This window comes from Ceratotherium simum, chromosome 33 (assembly GCF_057802395.1).
Source record: "Ceratotherium simum simum isolate JZ-2026a chromosome 33, ASM5780239v1, whole genome shotgun sequence".
Lineage (NCBI taxonomy): Eukaryota > Metazoa > Chordata > Mammalia > Perissodactyla > Rhinocerotidae > Ceratotherium > Ceratotherium simum.
The window spans coordinates 20,503,259-20,525,023 of NC_141932.1; the positions used below are offsets into that span (position 1 = coordinate 20,503,259).

At 56.2% G+C, this 21,765-nt stretch overlaps 2 protein-coding genes across 2 annotated transcripts; one reads left to right on the forward strand and one right to left on the reverse strand.

Moving 5' to 3' along the window:
• Nucleotides 1-338: 338 nt before the first annotated feature.
• B3GNT8 (UDP-GlcNAc:betaGal beta-1,3-N-acetylglucosaminyltransferase 8) lies at nt 339-3,344 on the forward strand. The gene is made up of 2 exons (XM_004441579.3): nt 339-1,486; nt 1,911-3,344. The coding sequence occupies exon 2, from the start codon at nt 1,942-1,944 to the stop codon at nt 3,133-3,135; it is 1,194 nt and encodes a 397-aa protein (XP_004441636.1). The 5' UTR covers nt 339-1,486; nt 1,911-1,941; the 3' UTR covers nt 3,136-3,344.
• A 382-nt stretch (nt 3,345-3,726) lies between these two features.
• On the reverse strand, nt 3,727-21,511 carry BCKDHA (branched chain keto acid dehydrogenase E1 subunit alpha). Its single transcript, XM_004441577.3, has 9 exons — nt 21,236-21,511; nt 14,720-14,908; nt 14,532-14,618; nt 10,667-10,775; nt 7,951-8,112; nt 5,968-6,174; nt 5,622-5,763; nt 5,227-5,398; nt 3,727-4,282 (listed from the first exon to the last, which is right to left on the reverse strand). Exons 1-9 carry the CDS (start codon nt 21,404-21,406, stop codon nt 4,112-4,114), a joined length of 1,410 nt encoding a protein of 469 aa, XP_004441634.2. The 5' UTR covers nt 21,407-21,511; the 3' UTR covers nt 3,727-4,111.
• Nucleotides 21,512-21,765: the final 254 nt, after the last annotated feature.

Genomic DNA, 21,765 nt, shown 5'->3' on the forward strand with positions numbered 1-21,765 from the left:
CAGACAGATCATCAGCTGCTGCTGACAGACTGGGTTCCTGAGATGATCCGGACAGTCCCTCCCCACCCCGGGGGGGATGAAGGGGTCAGCCCAGGCTCAGTGGGGGACTCTTAGTCCCACCTCAGGTTCCAGAAGGTCTAGGATGAGGAGGCCCCACCTGCCCGCCTCCCCAGACAGCTGATGCAGCCCCAACAGCAGAGGCCTCAGGAGGGCAGGGGTGTAAACACAGGCAAACACCTCCTCTTCCCAGGGGGCCGGATGTGAGTGTTCCCGGAGTCACTGAGAAGCTGTGGGCGGGGCCAGGGCCCCAGGGCTCGGCTGGCCTGGGCTGGAGTAGGGAACCGGGTGGGGATGGATTCCCGTCCTGCAAGGCAGGCAGCCCATGCAAAGGGGATGGAAGAGATGCAGGGGTCAGTCCAGCTCCGAGAGCTCCCGGGGCCAGGACCCTGTCACCCTCTGTTGCCCTCTGGCTTGGCTCCCCCTCCACCTACCCCTTCCTCATCCATCTCATCCTCTCCCACTCCTTCCTGGCTCCCTTCCCTGCCTCTCCGAGGGTGGCTCTCTGTTCGCAGACTCCCTCCTCTCTGCCCCAACCCTCCACCTGCCTCTCCAGATCTCTCTTCCTCTCTACCCTCCCTCCCCCATGGGGGCTTCCCGGCCACCCCCGATCTCTTGCTCACTGTCTCCACTCCCCTCCTCCTCTTCTGTCTCCACCTTCCCTGTCCTCGCCATCTCTCTCCCTGCAGCTCTCTCCTCTTTGCCCCCCTGAGTCTCCATCTCCTATCTCTCCTCTCTCTTCTCCCTGCCTGCCCCTAAGGTCTCCCTGGCTGTCCCTCCTTCTCTACAATGTCTGTCTCTGTTTGTTTCTCCTCCTCCTCCTCCTCATCAGCCTCCTTCCCCACCCCCACCCTGACTCTGGGCAGCCACAACACTCTCCCCCGCCATATCTGGCAGGACTGACCCATTCCCTCTCAGCACTTTCACCACCACCTCCTCCCGCGGCCAGGCGCCAGCCCCTCGCCTCCAGGCTTTGCCACTTTAGGACTCTGCCTGTCCCTGGGCCATTCTGACACCACCCAGCCCACTGGGCCCTCAGCCTCACCCTCCCTCAGACTTTCTCTCAGGCCCCTGGTTCTCCCTCCTGGAGCCTCTCTGGGTCCCCCGTCTGTCTCTGCAGCCACCCCTGCATTTTTCCCACTGTCTCACCAGAAAACCAGCCATAACATGCCAAAGCCCCAGCTCTCAGATTTGCCTCTTCCCCTCCTCCTCCCTCCCCTCCTCCCTCAGCCCCGCCCAAGCCCCTCCCGGCCCCTGGGGCCCTCCCAGCCTCCTGCTCCCCTCCCCTCCCCGCCCCTCTGGACTGGCTGGGCTGGGCTGAAGAACAACGACTTCACCACCGCGCGGACTAGGGCAGAAGGGCGGGAGCCGAGGGAGGGCTGGACCAGAAGCCCTGGGGTGCCAGAGCTGGCGGGAGCCGGACCCAGAGGTAAAGAGGAGGGAGCAGATCCCTGGTTCCCCGGTCCCTGGGGTGGGGACTGTGGGGGCAAGGGAGGCTGGGTTTCTACGGAGGTGAAAGGAGCTGACCCCAGTGATCCTGACTCCTGGTGAGGGGGATGAACTGGGGAGTGGAGGGGATTGGAATGGCAGAGTCCCTGGTGCCTGGGGTGGGGTGGGAAATAGGTAGACCTCCAGGGTTTCTAGGAAGGTGGAAGGAGTGGGGCTGAGAGTGGAAAGAGCAGGGTGTTGGAATGGGGTTGGAGCAAGGATTCCTAGGTCTAGGAACAGGGAAGAGTTGGGTCCTCGGCTGAGGGGTGGTTTAGGGTCTGGGAGTGAGAGAAGCCATTACAGGCGTTGGCGGGGACTGTGGGGGCCCTCCCCACACCCCAAAGGCCTCTGTGGCTCCTTTGCAGCTTCTGTAGCCACCCGTCCCTGGGCCAGGTCATGCGCTGCCCCAAATGCCTTCTCTGCCTGTCAGCGCTGCTCACGCTTTTGGGCCTCAAAGTGTACATCGAGTGGACTGCCGAGTCTCGGCTTAGCAAGGCCTACCCAGGACCCCGGGGCACCCCGCCAGGCCCCACTCCATCCAGCCCTGAGCCCACCCTGCCGGCTAACCTCTCAGCCCGTCTGGGTCAGACTGGCCCACTGCCCTCGGCTTACTGGAACATGCAACAGTGGCGGCTGGGGGCCCTGCCCAGTGGGGACAGTGCTGAGGCGGGGGACTGCCGGGCTTGGGGGGCTGCTGCTGCTGCCGAGATCCCCGACTTCGCCTCCTACCCTGAGGACCTCCGCCGCTTCCTGCTGTCAGCAGCCTGCCGAAGCTTCCCACGGTGGCTCCCTGAAGGTGGCAGTGGCCAAGTGGCCAGCTGCACAGATATGGATGTTCCGTACCTGCTGTTGGCTGTCAAGTCGGAACCAGGGCGTTTTGCAGAACGGCAGGCTGTGAGGGAGACATGGGGTGGTCCGGCTCCCGGTATCCGGCTGCTTTTCCTGCTGGGGTCCCCAGCAGGTGACAGGGGGCCTGACCTAGGCTCCTTGGTGGCCTGGGAGAGCCACCGCTACAGTGACCTGCTGCTCTGGGACTTCCTTGATGTCCCCTTCAACCAGACGCTCAAGGACCTGCTACTGCTGGCCTGGCTGGACCGCCACTGCCCCGGCGTGAGCTTTGTCCTACAAGCTCAGGATGACGCCTTCGTGCACACCCCTGCCCTGCTGGACCACCTGCGGGCCCTGCCACCCAGCTGGGCCCGAGGCCTCTACCTGGGTGAGGTCTTCACCCAGGCCAAGCCCCTCCGGAAGCCTGGAGGACCCTTCTACGTGCCCGGGTCCTTCTTTGAAGGTGGCTACCCGGCCTATGCAAGTGGCGGTGGCTATGTCATCGCTGGGCGCCTGGCACCCTGGCTGCTGCAGGCAGCAGCCCGTGTGGCCCCCTTCCCCTTCGACGACGTCTACACCGGCCTGTGCTTCCGTGCCCTGGGCCTGGTGCCCAGGGCTCACAAAGGCTTCCTCACAGCCTGGCCAGCAGACCGTACCGCTGACCCCTGTGCTCTCCGAGACCTGCTGCTGGTGCGGCCCCTTGGCCCCCAGGACAGCATCCAGCTCTGGAAACAGCTGTGGGACCCTCAACTCCAATGCTGAGCCCTCTGGCCTGGGCCCTGGGTGGGGCCTCTGTGCCTGCCCCTTGCTCAGCCTCTCCTTCTAGGCTTTGGTGTGAGGAAGGAGATCCTAGAATTGCACAGCCTGAGTCCCTCCTGGGCCCCCCCAGGCCAGGGGACTGGGCAGCAAGAAGAGGCAGACTATTTTTGTCTTACTTTTTGTTTTTGAAAAATATGCACTGCCTGCTCTGAGGCCTAGAGTTGTTTTTGCACCTGAGGGGCCCCAGAGAAGTTTAGAGAGCAGAATTCAGCCACACCCTGAGCTTCACACTCAACACCCTCCCCACCCTGACTGGGCAGGGCCAGCTCCAATGGCCTACTGGTCACCTTGCTGGACACCAGGCTTGCCCCGTGCTATGGGAGAGCAGGAGACCATCTGTGGAGGATCCCCCACATCCTATCTTCTGAGGCTGACTCTCCAGCTTGCGCAAGTTTCTGGGGGAAGCAGATATTTCAACGGCTTTGGCCGCATTTATCTAAAGTGCAGAAGCAGGGAGTGGTCCCAAACCAGTCGTTCTGGACTCTCTTCTCACGTCCAAAACTCCAGGAAACAGAAACCGGAGGTGGCACAGAGCCAAATGCAGAGACACAGTTTATTCACTAGCTGCTGACCGCCTCTCACTCTGAGAAAGTTCCACAGGCTGACCTGCCACACCCAGCCCCAGCCCAGAGGGGCTTCCAGTCCTGGAGGCGCCCTCGCCCAGCTCCGGGGGAGAAGGCACTGTAACAACAGGTGAAGAGGGGGCTGACAGAGCCCCCTCCCCAATGTAACAGCCTGGAGGAGCAGGGCCGGTGAGGGGAGCCACCCCCTGTTACCGTCTTGGGCACTGCCCTGGCCCCTGAGTATTTTGGAGGGAGCTGGCTGGGGAACGGGGGGAGCATCATGCAGCTCCCTCCACCCCTCAGCGTGGGGCTGCCTCTCAGCGTAGTTGAGGTGGGTGGGGGTGGGTGAGCAGGCCTCACTTCTCGAAGTGGTCCAGAGGGTAGTGCTCGCCGTAGGTCTGGAGGTGACGGGCCAGAGACTCCTGCTGCTTGCGCAGCTGGGCGGGCATCTCCTGATACACGTCTGAGAAGAGCAGGCTGGGGTTGGGCTTCAGCTTCCTCTCGGCCTGCTCAAAGGCCTCCATCACCTGGGGGAGACGGGACGGTGAGCAGGCAGTCGGCCTCCCACCCAGGGCCCCGCTTCCTACCTGTGGGGCCTCAGCAAGGGGTTAACCCCCAAGCCTTTGTTCCCATCTGGACAGTGGGGATGATCATCATAACAGTGGTGAAACTAACACCCCACGTCAGCATCCCCCAAACCCCAGCCTCTCCATCCTTAGCAGGACCAGGCACTGTACTAAGTGTATGGAATCATTTCAGCTTCTCAGCAGCCCTAAGCAGCAGGCAGCTTAGACATGAGGAAACCGTGGGCCGGCCCCATGGCTTAGTGGTTAAGTGCGCGTGCTCCGCTGCTGGCAGCCTGGGTTCGGATCCTGGGTGCACACCGACGCGCCACTTCTCCGGCCAGGCTGAGGCCGCATCCCACATACAGCAACTAGAGAGATGTGCAGCTATGACATACAACTATCTACTGGGGCTTTGGGGTAAAAAATAAATAAATAAATAAAATTAAGAAATGAGGAAACCGAGGCACAGAGAAGGGACGTGCCCACAATGATGTTGTTAGGGGCCGCAGCATCTTCCTGACGCCAGGGTCTGCCCTTGCCACTGGGCTGCACTGCCTCTGGCTATGATGACAGGGCTGAGGAGGGAAGCACACTGACTCTTACACTGCACGCGGATTAAGTCACCTAATCCTCAAACAACCTTCTGGAACGGGTACCCCAGTATCCCTCTTCAGAGATGAGGGAGCAGAGGGCAGACATGGTGCCAAGGCCACAGAGCTAGGACATGGCAGAGGGGCATGTGCCCAGGCACCCTGGCCGCTTAGAGACATCATTGGGGTTATCTTCGAGTCTCCCAGTTCAGTGTCCCCCAAACCTCAGCCTCTCCATCCTTCTGGGGTTCTCCACGATGCCCCACCCCAGAACATGCCCTCTGGGGCATCGGTTTCTCAGAGGGAGGCCCTCACCTTCTTGCGGGACTGCTTCCTCCAGGCCTTCTCCTGCTCATCGTCCCACCAGCCACAGCTCTGCAGGTAGTGCCTCAGCCGGGAGATGGGGTGGTCCTGCTTGTCCCAGTAACTGACCTCATCCACCGAGCGGTATGCGGAGCTATCATCACTGGTGCTGTGGTGCCCAATCCTGTCGAGGGGGAGGGGCCCAGGGTCAGCTTGGGGTCCCTGGGGTAGGGGTCAGGAGGGAGGAGGGTAGACGAGGGAGAAGGGATAGAAATGGAATAAAGGCAAGGAAGGGGATACAACATGGGGCCATGGGGTCATGCTTTGGGGACACTGACCAGTGTGGGGGAGATGCTCAAGATGGTGGCTGTCAAGGCTGGGGGAGACAGAGAGAGGGAGGCAGGCACCTGTAGGTCATGGCCTCGATGAGGAAGGGCTGGTTCTCTGCCACGGCGCGCCGCCGGGCCTCCTTGGTGGCATTGTATACAGCAAACACATCATTGCCGTCCACGCGGATTGACATGATGCCGTACCCAGGGCCTCGAGCCGCTGTGGGGACAGAGAGAAGGCAGGTCAGACCCCAGGGCTCAGATGAGGGTGATGAGCAGGGGGTGGGGAGAGAGGGAAGGGAGGACAGGAGAGCAAATGGCAGCGCTCAGTTCACTGTCTCTGTGACCTACCTTGCGCCAGACGCCACGGGGTGGCGGGGGTGGGGGGGGCAGGGGAGGGACACGAAGCAGGCAGGGCCCATACCGATGCCATCCCCGCGGTACTGCTCGGAGGTGGGCGTGGAGATGGCATAGCCATTGTTCCGGCAGAAGAAGATGATGGGGCACTCAAGGGTGGCGGCGAAGTTGAAACCGGCGTGGGCGTCCCCCTCGCTGGCCGCCCCCTCCCCGAAATAACAGATGACAACCCTGTTGGCGTTGGCCCGCTTGGCCGCGTAGGCTGCCCCCACCGCTGCAGGGAGAGAGAGGGCAGTGAGCAGGAGCAGAGACACATACACACTGACCTCACACATTCACCCTACATACACACCCCTCACACTCACACATGCACCTCACACACTCACACACCTCATACACTCACCCACATGCCAACCCACGGCTCTGGGGCTCAGGCTGCCTGCTGCCGGGCTCTGACCTCCTGACTATCCCTGCAGAACCTGTGCCCCCCAGTCTTCTCCCTTCAGCTGATGGCAGCTCTGTCCTCCCAACTGCTCAGGCCAAAATCTTCGGCATCATCTCTGACTCCTAACTTTCTGTCATTCCCCACACCTACTCCACCTTCAAAACAGAGCCAGAACCTGATCCCTCCTCACCTCACCCCGGTCATGCATTGGCACCTCTTGCCCCAGTTCCTGAGCAGCCTCCTCACTGGCTCTTGCTCTCCCACCCCAATCCGGCAGCCAGAGGCCTCTTAAAATGTGAGTCAGGCCAAGTCATTCCACAGCGATGACTCCCCTCCCCCGCTCCCATTCCACTCTGGGTAAAAGTCAAAGTGCCTCCAGACCTGCACCCCTCCCCCACCTCTGACTTCTCTCCTCCACCACCCACCTCCACACCCGCCCCATGCGCTCCTCCCTGCACCTCAAACACATCAAACAGGCACCTGCCTCAAGATGGCTGCATGGCTCCTTCACCTGGTCTGTACTACAATGTCACCCACCTTCCCCCTCAACACACTACTCCCTCGCAGCTTTATTTTTCCCTGTGGGATTTATCACCCCTGACATACTCTATGTTACTCCTCCATCTTGCTTATTGTCTGTCTCCCCCACCACAATGTGAGCCCCAGGAGAGCTGAGGGTTTTGTCTGTCTCTTGGTTCATCGTGCCTAGAATGGCACCCAGCACACAGCATGGACTCTGGACATCTGCTGAATGAGTGATTTAATGGTCACCCAAATGGAAGGTTTAGAGCCAGGGCCCCACCTTGTAGAAATCCTACCTACCTTCAGCAAAAATGGCACCTCCTCCCAGAAAGCTGTTCTCCCACCTCAGAGGCATGAACGCTCCTTGTTCCCAAACGAACACTATGAGCAAACGTGCATGGGGCCTTACATCGTGCCAGGCGCTCTGACCACCAACTCATGTCTTGGCTGCCCGGGAGCAGAGGGTGCCGGAGCCCACACTGACCTCAACCAACTGCAGGCGGCAGAGGGCAGGGAGGGATGGCCGGCTCCAGGGTCTCCGTGCTGTGTGGGCACAGGCCTGGCCCCTGGTGGGTCTGCTTTCCAAGCAGTCACCTCTATTTGAAACCACACCGACTGCTCTAAGCATTGTGGGCTTCCCGAGTAAGCTTCAGGGGACTTGGACTCCAAGGACCAAGGCAGAGCAGGGTCAGGGTCCAGAACCTGGACTCTGTAGCCACACGGCCCACGACTGAAGTCCCTGCTCTTTTCACTACCTGCCGGGTGACCCTTAGCAAGGAACCTGGCATACACTCAGTCACATGCAGCTGGCTGTGTCTGCGCGTGGACAAATGGGGTGGCGCAAGTATGGGAAATCAAGAGTGTGGTCATGCCGGCTCAGGCCTGCCGAACAGGTGAGGACACCACCACAGCCCTCCTCTGAAGGGTCCCAGACAAGAGGTGTCTTGAAAGTCTGGAGCCCGGACCAGCACTCTGACCGGGTCACCAGCCAGGAAGCCTCGAGAAGGGATGGAGAAGGATTGGGGCCTGCACAGGGGTACTTCGTTGGTCTGTGTGAACCAGGCCCAGGGCATGCATCCTCACCCTGAGGGATCTGCGTGGCCAGTGGAGAGGAGATGGTGACAAAGTGGCGCTCCTTGCAGCCATAGTGGACGGGCATCTGGCGCCCCTTGCCCAGGTCGCTTACATTGCCATAGCACTGGGCCATGAACAGTTCCAGGGGGTAGTCCCGATACATCAGCACACCTGGGTGGGGAGGAGGAAGCAGTTAGCCTGGTGGGAGGTGCAGGGGGGCAGACCAACCCTGAGGGAGTCTCGGGGTAAGACCTTTCTTGCCTGGGGCCTCCGTTTCCCTATCTGTACAGTAAGGGAGCTGGACCAGAGCAGGGGAGGCAAATTCGGATGCTTACGGGAACAGACAGGTGCAAGAACCAGGTGGGTAGACCAGAAAGCACAGGCCTGTCTCAACAGGGAGGACAGTGTTCAGACCAACTGACTGCTGCCCAGGGAGGCCAGATGGTCCAGTTTTTCAAAAAAAAAAAAAAAAAAAAAAAGGCAGAAATCTAGCTTGCTTTTTTTTTTTAAATGATTTTAAGTGTTTCAACTAATTCAATTACTTAAAAAAATCACCATATGAACCAAATAAAAGTACAAGCCACTAGCTTACAACTTCCAGACTACAGAGGAAACATTCAAATCTGTTATGACAGTAAAACCCTTTCTTCACACAAAACCCCTGGTGGATGCCCACCTCACCATCAAAGGGAACCCCAAGACTGAACCTCTCTGACCGGGCTTCCACCTGGCTCTGACAGGTAACTGTGACGTAAATCTCACATGGCCGATGGGTTCCCTGAGGCAGCACAATCTGGTGGGACCTTGGGCAGGGACCTCAGCTCTGCTGTGAGGGGAAATGAGACAGAGCCTCCACCGCTTCCAGCATTGAGAACAGCATCTTGGTGTTCAAGAGATGTGGGAGTGCTAGCTATTGTTCTGAGTACCCTCATTCTCCCCATGCCACAGGTGGGAGACTGAGAGTCAGCGAGTCAGGGCGAGGGTGTGGGGTCTGACTCACGTCCTTACTCTGCACAAGCACCCTCTGCAGCTGCCCAGATGCAGGGCCTTCTGCTGACTCTCAGTGCAGGAGGGCTCACCCCTATGGAGGCGGCCAGCCAGGGCCCAAACACCCCTGTGTGGAGAGCCCGGCTGCCACCCAGGATTCCGAAGACCCTCACTCAGCCCTGCTTGGAGCCCTCACCGGAGAGACTCTTTCAGCAGAAACAGGTGGGACGTGCTCAGCAAACCTGGCAGGTGCCTGGCCTGCAGCCCAGTATCTGGGGAAATCTCATATTCCTTGCTAATGATGCTGAACCACAGACATCACAGGGCATCTGTGCTCCTACAGCATGTAGGGGGTGGGGGGTTCTTTTTTTTTTTTTTTTTGTGAGGAAGATCAGCCCTGAGCTAACATCCATGCTAATCCTCCTCTTTTTGCTGAGGAAGACCAGCTCTGAGCTAACATCTATTGCCAATCCTCCTCCTTTTTTTCCCCAAAGCCCCAGTAGATAGTTGCATGTCATAGTTGCACATCCTTCTAGTTGCTGTATCTGGGATGCCGCCACAGCATGACCAGAGAAGCGGTGCGTCGGTGCACGCCCGGGATCCAAAGCCAGGCTGCCAGTAGCGGAGTGCACGCACTTAACCGCTAAGCCACCGGGCCGGCCTGGGGTGAGGGTTCTGGGGCAGCTGAGTGGGGAGTAGATAGTCGGAGAGTAGACTGGAATGCGATGCTGGTCCAGAGAGGGATCTGGACAGCCAGCCTGGCCAGGCCCTGCCTCCCTGCAGAAGAGCTGTCCCAGGACGAGAGGCCCCAATCACAGCATGGCCTCGACTGAGTGCTTACCCCGCGCTGAAGTCTTTGTATCAGCCGCGCCATGAAGCCCCTCACCAACCATCTTGGGAGGTTCTCCATCTCCCATTATAGATGAGAAAACTGAGGCAAGGAGCACTTAGACAACTTGCCCACGATCAGGCAGCACCTAAGACGAAGGGTCAAGATTTGCCTCCCTGGCACCCCCACAGGGTGGCTCCTTTGCAGGGCCCCCATACCAACATTCACTCTGGAACCCCCCACTCACAGCTCCCCAGGCTAACTCCTTCACCCCCAGTCACTCCTTAATGCTCATCGATTCTCTTTATTCCTAGTCTTTGATCCTTCCTTCTTCACTCATTCAGCTTCCTGGCTGGGACCTGCCAGGCCCTCCATCTGCTTCTGCTCCCCAAGGGACATGGTGGCTGGAAAGAGGCCAGGAGAGCCCCATACTGTGTGGACAGGGGCCCGCAGCACACGCCACTCACAGCTAGGCTGACCTCACTGCCGGCTCCCAGCGGCCCCACCATGCAAGGGCTGCACTAGCGTCAGAATCTCTGTTGTGGAGATGAAAAACCTGAGGCTCAGAGGAGGAAAGCAACTTGCCCAAATCTGACAACTGGTATCCAGCAGAGCATGGAAGAGTTAGGAGCACAGGCTCTTAACCACGACACCAGCAAGCCTCCTGAGAGGGGAAGCCCACCCCCTCCAAACTCCTGTCCCTGGCTTGGCTCTTTCTTGCTCGCAAAGTTCTTCCTACAGCTCCTTAGACCTCCCTGGCAGCATGCTGCTCCTGGAAGAGCACACAGGGTCACTGACGTGGACCTCGCCATCACACCAGGAGGGACTGGGCCTGACCTGCCTCGACGGGGACCACACACCCAGGTCTCTGGCATCTGCTCCTCAGGGCCAGGCCATGGGCAGACGTACCTGCCTCCCGGTACTGGCCAAACACCAGGTCCGTGTTGTCCAGGGCTGCTGCGCTCCCCACATGTGTGCCCTCCTCGCCGTAGTTGGTCATGTAGAAGGAGATCCGGCCCTGGGGGTGGAGGGGGGCCCAGAGGCCTGGGCTCAGTTATGCTGGGCAATGACAGAGAAGCATCCAAATCCCAACCAACCTCTGATGACTCAGTTAATCAACAGATACTTCCTGAAGGCTGGCTCTGGGCCAGGCCACACTGGGGCTCCTGCTTCACGGAAGAACTGCCAGACTGGCTAGAGCCAGAGTGTCAGGGCTGTGTGATGGGAGCTGTGAAGAGGCACCTGCCCCACCATGTAGGGGCATCGGCAAGAAATGCCTAAGCTGAGCAAAGGCGGCGGTGGTGGCAGTTTCCAGGAGAAAGAACAATAAAGGCCACGAGGTAGAAGGGCTGGGACATGAAGTGGGAGGGCTGGGGAAAGATAAGGTGGGAGACAGAGGCAGTGCTCAGGTAATGCAGGGGGTTATACACCTGGACTTCACCCTGAGAATGGTGGCAACCTGCAGCCGGTTCTCCTCAGGGGAGCGATGTTTTAGAAATGTCTCTCGGGCTGCCATGTGGGAACTGGATGGAGGAGACAGGAGTAAGTACAGCAAGCCAGGTGAGGGGGGCAGTGGCCTGGCTTGGTAGTGGCGGGAGGCAGGGAGAGGAGCGGATGAGTAAGAGTCTTAAGAAGCAGAGACAGTAATGTCAGGGAGTGGCAGAGACTGCTAGCTGACTACACGAGTGCCCAGGCCAATTCCTTCTCCTGAGCCCCCCAACCCCAGAGCCTGAGGAGCTAAACATTAGGTTCCCAGCCCCCCTTACAGCCAGAGGTGGCCACGGGACACAGTTCTAGCCAGAGACTTGAGTGGAAATCTGCTTTTGCTTTCTCAATAAAACAGACCACTGCAGCTGGTGCCAGCCCTTGCTCCTGCCTCGCACATAGCCGTGAAGCCTGGACTGTGGCAGCCATCTTGTGAACATGAGGCAACAGGCATAGGATGAAAGCCAACTTGCCCATGACAGTGAAGCAGAAAGACAGGGAGTCTGGGTCCTTGATGGTGCTGCTGAGCAGCAGAACGGATTTCTAACTAAATACCTAGGGACACAGTAAATGAGAGGAACAAAGTGATAGCGAGAGGGAGGGGGGAGGCAAGGATGAGATGCAAGTCTCCAGTTTGGGCAAATGGGTGGATGGTAGCACCCTTCATTGAGAAATGGCCTAAGGGAGGAAGAGGAGCAGGTCTGGGAGGAAGATGCGGAGATCAAGTTTGGACAGGCTGAATTTGGTGTGGGACATGTAGGGCTATAAGCCAAGTAGATCTGGGGCTCAGAGATGAAGTCTAGCTGAAGATCTGGGGAGCCCCTGGCACAGAAATAGAAAGAGCTCCCCAGGACTGTGTGTGAAATGAAACAGAGCCCAGACTGGCACCCACGGCACGCCCTCTGCCCAGCCCTCATGCACTCTGCAGGCCTGGCTTTCTGTCACGGTTGGGGAAGCAGATGAATAATGCTTTCTTCTAAGTGGGGAGCCAATTAAAAGTTAATTGACCTCCCATAGCCAAGCAACTGGGCGGATGCTGGGTGCTGAGGGCCTGGCAGGGCTGTAAGGTTGGTGTGGGGAGGAGCCTGAGAGGGGCTCACTGAGGAAACAGCACCTGGACTGGTGGCAGAGGTCACTGGTTGCCTACTCAGTATCCTCTCCCCCTTCCTCTTTGCTCATTCCACCACAGGCAGCAAGTGCCCAGCCTAAAAGACTACATTTCTCAGTCTCCCTTACAGCTAGGAGTAACCAATGAAATGTGAGATGTTATTGGGTGGAACTGACTACCTAGAAGGTTCTATGAAGGTGGGTGTGGGGAAATAGCTGGGACGTGTCACATCTGAAATCTTCCACTTTCCTTCTCCTTCCTGCCTGGAATGAGACGTGATGGAGGGTGCTCCAGAAGCCATTTGGTTCATTAGGGGCTCTCAAGGCTAGAAGCCAGTGCTGGGTTTCCAATGACATCATGGTGCTACCATACCAGCCCAAGACCACCCGTTTCCAGATTTCTTTTATGCAAGAGAAAAAATATTAATCTGTTTAAGTTACTGCTTTTATTTTTGTTGGGATTTGTGGGGGTTATTGAGGGCTTCCTCTGCATCAGCCAATGGGCCAGGGACTTTCCATGCTGGGTCTCACAGAATTCTCCCCCAACCCTATAGCGTGGGTTCTCTTATTATCCCCATTTTTTTAAATACACTGAGGAAACTGAGACCAAGACAATAAAAATCGCCTGCCCAAGGTCACAGTCATGATTAGACCCATATCCATCAGATTCCAAGGCCCCTGTTTGTACAGCCAACGCAGGGGCAGGAAGAAGCCCAAGCACGTGTAAGACAGGGTGGGAAAGGCCTGGCCTGGTGGTGAGGCCGTGGAGAGGGAAGTGGATTGCCGAGGCCATGGTGGAACGGAAGACGGGGTGGTCGTGAAGGGCCGGACTTGATCCTGAGGACAGTGGGAGCCAAGGGAAGTCTCTGGGCAGCGTGGAGACACTACCCTAACTTGGAGAGCCCAGACGGAGTGTTCCTATGAGCTGCCTGCCTGAATCTGCTCAGCACTGTCCTCTAGGCCAGGGGGCCTCACGCTTTAGTCCACTCGGGTCCTCACAGGATCATCTGGGGGCTTGATACAAATGCAGATTCCCAAGCCCACCCGCCTCCTGAGCCAGCAGGTGTGGTGGACATCTGAGGGCCTGCCTGCCCTGACACTCTTCCCCCTTTCCTAACAGGAACTCCGTGCCCCTGCTCTCAGTCTACATGGCCTGGGGCACAGAGGCCTCTATTCCCTTGGTTCCTGGGGATGGGCACATGGCCCGGGCCTGGCCAGTCACAGGGGCTGGTTCAGGTGGGGTCTGGGACCAAAGCCCGGCCAAAGAGCATCAGCCCTGGGCCTTTTGCTGGAACATTAGGGACCAGACATTCTCTTCCCACCACTAAGTAGAAAGGCTAATAATTGTGAGGCTGGTAGGGTCATGATAAATAAGAGCTAGTATTCATTGTGTGCTGACTAAAAACCAGTTTCACTGTTCCTAAGGCCATTACATGCGCCATCAGCAATTCTACAGCAACCCCACGAAGTAGGTACAGACGAGAAAGTGGAAGCAGAGAGGTTAAGCAGCTTTCTCAGGGCTGCAGAGCCAGAAACAGGCAGAGTAAGGACTTTAATCATAGTCTTGCTCCAGAGCCTGTGCCCTGAGCCCTTTCTCTGCCACGTCTCCAGGAGCCTAGAGCTTCTCAAGACCACCGCAGCTTGAGAATGAAGGAAGCCAAAGCAAACGAGAGGAGAAAAGACACTCAGAGAAGAGAAACAGGTCTGATGACATCTTTTGAGCCTCCTGAATCCAGCTTTGCCTGAAACAGGGCCCTCGGAACGTGCCGTTATTTGAGTCAATAAATTCCCTCTGTTGACACTGCTCTGACTGGGTCTCTGTCTGCTGATGCTAACGCTGCTGAGGGTCACAGCGCATTTGACATGGGCACTCTGGGAAGCCCCGAGGGTCACCCTGTTTCCCAAGAGGAAGGGCCATCAGGTCTTTCCCGGCCTGCCCTCTCCCAGCACAGCTAATCCCCCAGCCCGGCGCACAGTAGGTGTTTTAGTGATCTGGTCCATCCTTCTGCCCGTGAGAGGACCCCTTCCACACTCTTCCTCCGGAGTTCCAAGAACTCTAAGTACCCCAAGACAAAGGATCTCCACTCTACTCTCTCCTCCTTGGGAGCTGTGTTCTGGCCCAAACGCAAGCAAGGGGACCTCAGGTAATTCCAAGCCCCTCCCCAGGCCGGTCCCCACGCACCTGCCGCTGGGACTCGTAGAGGATGCGGTCCATGGTGTTAAGCAGCGTCATGCTCTTGTAGAACTTGAGTACCTTCTCCTGGGGCAGCTGCAGATGGAGGCACAGAGAGACATGGGGCAGGTGGGACCAGAGAGGAGATGGGCAAGGGGCCTGAGCATGGGAAGCAGTGGGGCGGGGGGGCCTCTCACGTGGGGGTCCTCGCTGGGGTTGATGATCTGGCCCTGCCGGTCCATGACGCGGTAGATGGGGATCCCAGAGATGACATTAGGCTGGATGAACTCTAGCTTATCTATAAACTCCGCCGAGGCCCCTGGGAACTGGGGCTTGTCATCCAGGGACGAGAAGTGCTGCTGCTGCTGCTGCTGTCTCTCAGGTTGCTGGCGAGAGAGGGCAGGAGAGGGGGGACACATGCATTATGAGCAGCAGAGGTTCCAATGGCTCAACCCCACGGCAGCAGGCAGTATGGCCTGGTGGTTAAGCCTCCACAGCCCTGGTGGACTCTGGGCCCTGATACAGAGGGTCTGAATCCCAGCTCCCCCACTTTCTCGTTGTGTGACCTTGGGCAAGTTACTAGAACTTCTTTGTGTCCCAGGTCCTCATCTGTAAAACTGGGACAAAAATAACAGTATCTGTCCCACAGAGTTGTCATAAAGATTAAATGACTCAGTAAAGTGGCAGGCAGCTCAAGAACTGGTAGCTGTTTTTATCAAATGCTCCAACTCTTCACCCTGGCATTCAGGGCCTCCCCAGTCTGGCCACAGACACCCCTTCTCTCAATCTCCTACTGGTACCACAGGCACATACACAGTGTCCTTGAGTCAGCCAGATGGGCTCTTTACTGACCCCATACCCATCAGGAAGGCCACCCAGAATAGAGATTAAGTCGTGAGCTCTTAAGTGTCAGTCCGCCTGGGGCCAGCCTGGTGGTGCAGCGGTTAAGTTCACGTGCTCTGCTTTGGAGGCCCGGGGTTCGCAGGTTCAGATCCCGGCGCGGACCAACGCACACTTATCAAGTTATGCTGTGGCGCCGTCCCATGTAAAGTACAGAAAGATGGGCACAGATGTTAGCCCAATCTTCCTCAGCAATAAAGAGGCGGATTGGCAACAGATGTCAGCTCAGGCTAATCCTCCTCAAAAAAAAAAGTCAGTCTGCCTGGGTTCAAATCCCTTGCTGAGCAACCACAGGAAAGTGATTCCCCTCTTCAAGTCTCTCCTTTCTCATCTGTAGAATGGAGAACACCTCATGGAAGTGTTGCGAGGCTTAAACGAGACCTTGTGTATAAAATGGTTAGCAGAGTTCTTGTTAAGTCGTACAGTAAATGCTCATTATCATTTCTCCCACCATGTCCCTGCTCTCACCTCTTTACTACAATGCCTCTTCCCCCATCACCTGGCAAACTGCTCCACACGCTTCGATGCCCTCTCCACTGCCGTCCTAACTCCCTCCACCAGCCCAGACTGACTCACTCAACAAACATTTGAGCACCTGCTTCATTCCAAGCCCTGTGCTGCGTTCTGCGGGACCCAAGAGATGCAGCAGGGAAGACAAATGCTGAATAGGTACCAACGAGGGTGACCCATATTCTCCTAGGAGAAGCCAGGGAAGAGTAGAAAGAGGGTCAGGCTTCTCTGAGGAAGTCATGTGACAGCTGAGGCCTGAAGGATGTCTAGGAGTCAGGGAAAGAGCATTCGAGGCCAGGGAACAGAACACGCAAAAGGCACAAAGTGAGGAATGGCGTGTCCCCCGTGGAACCTGGGAGTTCCGAGTGGCTGGAGCAGTCCTGTGGGGAGCTCACATCCCTCGGATCAGAGGAGGCTTGGCTGGCAAAGCCCGGGAGAAGCCTACGTGCTCAACGGATGTGAACCGATTTGCTTTCTTAGCCCTTGAGCTAGCCTTGGACTGGTCTCAGGATTGCAACAGTGCCCCTTGCTTCAGCGCTTGCCGGGTGCCAGGCTGAGCTCGGCATGCACAGTTGCACTGAGTGCTCAGAGCACGTCTGTGAGGCAGGCATTCTTTACTACTGCCTTTGAGCAGATAACGAAACTGAGGTTCAGGGAGGTACAGTAACCTGCACCAGGCTACAAAGCTAAAAATAAACAACTAATTAAGTCAGGACTGGGCTTCAAACCTGGGCAGGGCTGACACCCAGACCCCAAACTCACAATCCTAACCCCAACTGCCACTGCTGGTCCGGTTTCCACACATCTACATCTTGACTTCCCACCGTTGCCAGTTGGCTCTGAGCTCAGTAATCGTGGCTTCACTTCCCATAGGAGCTAAAGAAGAATGACTGAGGTTTGCCATGAGCTGGGTCTCACGTGTGTGTGCTCAAGTGTGTTCCCCTCCCTCCCACCTTTCATTGCAGTGAAGTAGCCGTCCAAGGTTCCAGCGGGGGAGCGGGAACATGGATGCATTCATGTGCATTTGTGGTTGTGAAGAAATAAAGGAAATTACAGCCCCAACAGCAGGGCAGGCCCAGGCCTGACACCATCACAAGCAGATTCCCCTCCGCCTGCGAGGGAAGCAGTCAAACTCGCAGACCAGGCTTCTCCCTGTGGTGTGCTCACATGGCCGGACCTTTCCATCCACGGGGAGGATCCGTTTGTCCCTGTCTGTCTCTCACACACCTCACAAGCTCCAGGAAGACAGAGATCACGCCCAGGTCACTTTACAGAGCGGGCACTCAGCAGGCCATTACTGAACGAACAGATGAATGAGCGGTTAAGTTCAAGGCTTTGGAGTCCCACTGACCTGGGTTCCAATTTTTTATCTCACTGCATGGCCCTCTGCAAAACACTTTGCCTCTCTGAATGTCCTCATCTGCAAAAAGGCTGCAGAGGGCTGTGGCGAAAAGTTCCTAAGAAAAGGCACACACAGAGTTCAGCATAGACATGGGACATATTATATGCCCAAAAACTGGTAGAAGGGGAAAAAACAAAATCAAGGAAGGTTTGAAAACGGGAATAAGAAAAATGCCTGGCACCTCAGGAGGAAGAGGGGAAAAGAGGATTGGGGAGAAGGACTGAATGCCCCTCACACTGGATTGTGATTCCAGACTGTGGCCCCAGCAGACACTCTAGAGGGAGACTGAGGCCCAGAGGAGACGCAGGCAGAACAGGACGAGGGCTGTGGTCTGGGAAGGGGCTCTAGGAGGGTAGGTCAGGGGATGACATGGGTCAGGACAGGGTCACAGGGCTCAGAACCAACCAGGGTGTCAGGGCAGGACTCTGCCTGTGGAGGCTGCAGAGTTACCGTCAGGGTACCTTGGCACACCCCACATACAAGTTGGGCCTTGGCTGTACACCTTCTTTCCTGGGCCTGTAGAGATGCCGGTGGTACCCAGCCCAGGATTACCGTGCTGATTCAAGGAGCTAGGGCCCTGAGGAAATGCCCCATTAAGGCAGTGGGTGGTAAAAGGCCTGCAGAGAAAGGATGTGACTCCACCCATCTCTTCTTGTTTTTGGTGGGAGGGTGAGTTTGTCCCACTGGCCAGCGACTTACAATGGCAGAAGCTGTGCAGATTTACACAAAGCATGAAGCCACATCCTCTCCCACTACGCAGGAAACAGGCCTGCTCTGGGTGGTCTGGTAGGCCCAGCAGGTAGTAGTGTGGTCCCTGGTGGAGCCACTCCCCCGGGCGCCAAGGTTAAGGGCAAGGACTCCGAGCAGACCGCACCTCCTGGCTGTGTAACTAAAGCAGCCTGAGCCTCAGTTTCCTTGTGTGTAAACTGAGGGTGATGGGAGTACTTATCTCACTAGGGGTCACGAGGATTATGAGTCGATGTGTATAGAGTGCTCAGCCCAGTGCCTGGCACATAAATGCTTGATGAATATAAGTAGCTAACAAGTGTATTTGACAATTATTGTTGTCAAATAGGTAGATAGTGAATATTTGCTCCAAATCAGGCCCTGAACTGAGGGCTGGAGACGACAGGGAGGGACGGATGACAAACACTGAACACACAAGTTACAATTAAGAGAGGCGATCTCAGAGGAAGCAGGATAGTTCAGTAGTTAACCACAGGGCAGGGTAGGATGAAGGACTCTAGTGCTAAACTGCCTATGTTTGAATCCCGGCTCTGTCCCTTTGCAGTTATGTCACCTTGGGCAGGAGACAGTCTCCCTGAACTTGCATCCCCTGGTGGAAAAAATCAGAATTTCTACTTCACAGGCTTTTGGTGAGGCGGGTATAAAGCGCCTGCAGCAGCTCTAGGAGGAACCTTTCACTAGCCAGCATCAGGCGGAGGATGAGGAGAAGCTTCTCAGAGACGGCGGAGTTAAGGCAAGGCCCCACTTGCTTCTAGGGATGATTGCTGAGAAACCCACTCAGGACTCCTTAACAATCGAGTTTTCTTCCTCCTCTTCTCCCTGAGCACTAAAACATCTGCTAGCAACTAGACGGGGGAGGGAGGCAGAAATCAGGCAAATGCCTCCAGGGCATCAGGGTGTTCAGCAAAGGGCATGGGGAAAAGAGGGGCAAGCAGGCAGGGACGCAGTAAGGCAGCCCATCCTTCCTCCCAACCCAGCTTGCCCCAACAACCCAATCTGTCCCACTACAGGACAGCCTTCTCACCTTCCCCCAAGACACTATCTCTTGGCTTCACTTTGACTGGCTAACAATGCACCATCCAATATGGCAGCCACAAGCCACCTGCTATTTAAATTTAAACTCACTAAAATTAAATGAAACAAAAACTTCAGTTCCTCAGTGGCACTAGCCACATTTCGAGTGCTCAGTAGCTACCGTACTGGACCATCATTGCAAAAAGTCCTATTGGACAGCCCTGGCCTAAAATCTTCTTTGATCAAATGCTACTACATCTTTCCTCCACTCAAAAAAAAGTATGCCTCTTTTTTAATCTTAGAAAGAATAAGTGGGAGAAAGAAAAGTGGAGAAGAAAAAGCAGGGACTTTAATAAATTAAAAATATATAGGTGGCCTAGTGCTTAAGTTCAGCATGCTCCCCTTCGGCAGCCTAGATTCGGTTCCTGGTCGTGAACCTACACCATTCTGTTAGCAGCCATGCTGGGCTGGCGGCCCACATACTAAAAAGTAGAAGAAGATTGGCATGGATGTTGGCTCAGGGTGCATCTTCATCAGCAAAGAAATATATATATAAGCAAAAAGTAAGGACTCTGAAACACCTCCTCCTCTCCCCCACCTTCACCCCAAAAAAAAGAAGGAGGGAGGCAAGAAGGAAGAGCAGCAGGGAGACCAGCCTGAAAGGAAGCAGATTTAATCAGCTATAAATGACCTTTCCATACTCCTGCCCCAGTCCGGTCCCGCCCCACTGACCCAGCCAATGGGCTCCTGGGACCGACATCAGCTGTGGAGAATCTGACTGCTCCAAAAAAAAGGGACAGAGAACAACCAAAAGGCAGGAGAATGCTCCACCCCCATCCTGCCCCAGCAACCTGCTGCAAGTTAACACCGGCACTAGATCCTCCCACATATTACTCCTGGCCCATCCTCTTCACCTTCCTGCCCTGTCTCTCTCCCTACCTAGGGCTTCTTCCCACAGACTCCATCTTCCCTTCCTTATAAACTGGGGATCAGAGTGTCAGACCCAACCCCACAAGATCTTGACATATTTCCCTCCAGGGCCCTCACCAATCCAGGCCCTCCCAAAGTCACCTCCTTTCTTCACATCTTCAAGGTCGGTTTCTGTCCCTTCCCTCCATCCTCACTTTCAACAGCGGTCAACATTCCTATATCCTTTATCATATATCAGATCCAGTTCTTAGCACTTTATTTAATTTTCACAACAACCCTATGAGGTGGCCACTGTTACCATTTTACAGAGAGAGAAAATTAGGTGCAAAAAGCAGTCCCTTGCCCAAGGCTACACAGCTGGAAAGTGGCCCATTACATATATGAACCCACATGGTCTAGCTTCACAACCCACCTTTTGAACCACTTCTCTCTTACCTGTAAAATTTTAGTTCATAGCTCTCCTGCAGCAGCCTCTCTCCCTCTAAATAAGAGCTTCCAACTAGATTTCTGCTAGGGGAGCTTGCCGATAGCAGCATCAACCTAAAGGGAGTCTCACCCTTTTGACAAGAAACGAGGCATTTTTCAAGTGTTGCTAAGAAATGCGGGCAAAGTCTGGACCTCTCTCCTTTCAGTAATTCAACAAATATTTACTGATCTTCTCTTCTGTAGAGTGACCAAAACAGACAAGACCCCTGTCCTGGCATTTATCAGAGAACACAGGATCAAATGACTTTTTTTACGCAATTCATTTTAAAATCAGAATTGTAGCCAAGGAGCAAAGAAATACAGGGCACTATAAAAGCCCGTGACGGGGGACCTGGTCTCTCTTTTCTCCTCTTTGAAGAGGGGATTTTTACCGAGAAGAAAGTCTCCCCTTTCACTCTCCAACCCCTGCGCGGAAAAGTCTCGTCTTCCTCCCAAGTCCCTCCAAGCGGCCTCCCCGGGGGTTGGGGGGCAACCAAGGAGTAAGTCCCCTTCCTCTCTCCAAGTTGTCTCCCTCCCTCAGGGCCCACAAAGGAGCTGCCTGCTTTTTCTCTCCTGAGGAAGTGGAAGTTCTCTTCCTGAGTGTCCTCTCCGAGTGGTTCTCCCAGCCCTTGTCCCTTCTGTGACAGCCCTGCCTTCCCTCCCTGCAGGGACCCCATACTCTCAAGATAGCGTTGGAATCCATATTCCCCCTTGTGGAAAACTCCCCAGTGCCCCAGGTACTCACAGATCTAGCCAGCCCCCGAACCCCAGTCCGCCGCAGGAGCAAGAGGCCAGCCTGACCCAAGCCTCGACTTGGCCCCCACACACTCGCCGCGGCAGCCGCCACCGCCATCTTGGCTAACAACCCTCGGTGACCCGCCCCTCTCCTCGGAGAGACCGGGGGCTGCCCCTTCATAAATCTGACTCAAACGCCAGTACCAGCCTGCCAGCACACCACCTACTACCAGTCCTGCGGTCGCTAGGACACATAGATGGATGGATAAACAATTTGGCTTCCCAAAATCTACTCTGATCGCCTCATTGTAGCTGTTTCCGTAACAGGCAAACAGGCAAAGAAGAGGACAACCTCACCAGAGCCTCAGGGCTTTAGGGCCCGGGGGCCTCGGGTAGGACGAGCCCATGCCAAGGCCCGCCCCCTCCTCTCTACTGTCCAATGGTTTTCCAGAAGTTGAGAGGTGGGTGGGCGGGGTCAGGTTGTTAGTAAACGCGGAGCCACGTGCGGGCGCCAAAGTTCGGGCTCCTGGATCGGCGCGT

Bases quoted from the DNA above. Each gene is read 5' to 3' on its own strand.
- BCKDHA (XM_004441577.3), bottom strand. From the start codon at position 21,406: ATGAAGGGGCAGCCCCCGGTCTCTCCGAGGAGAGGGGCGGGTCACCGA. The intron at 14,619-14,719 runs GTGAGAGGCCCC...CTCCATCTGCAG, and splicing joins ACCCCAGCGAGGACCCCCAC to CTGCCCCAGGAGAAGGTACT. The intron at 4,283-5,226 runs GTGAGGGCCTCC...CGTCTCCCCCAG, and splicing joins GGAAGCAGTCCCGCAAGAAG to GTGATGGAGGCCTTTGAGCA.
- B3GNT8 (XM_004441579.3), top strand. From the start codon at position 1,942: ATGCGCTGCCCCAAATGCCTTCTCTGCCTGTCAGCGCTGCTCACGCTT.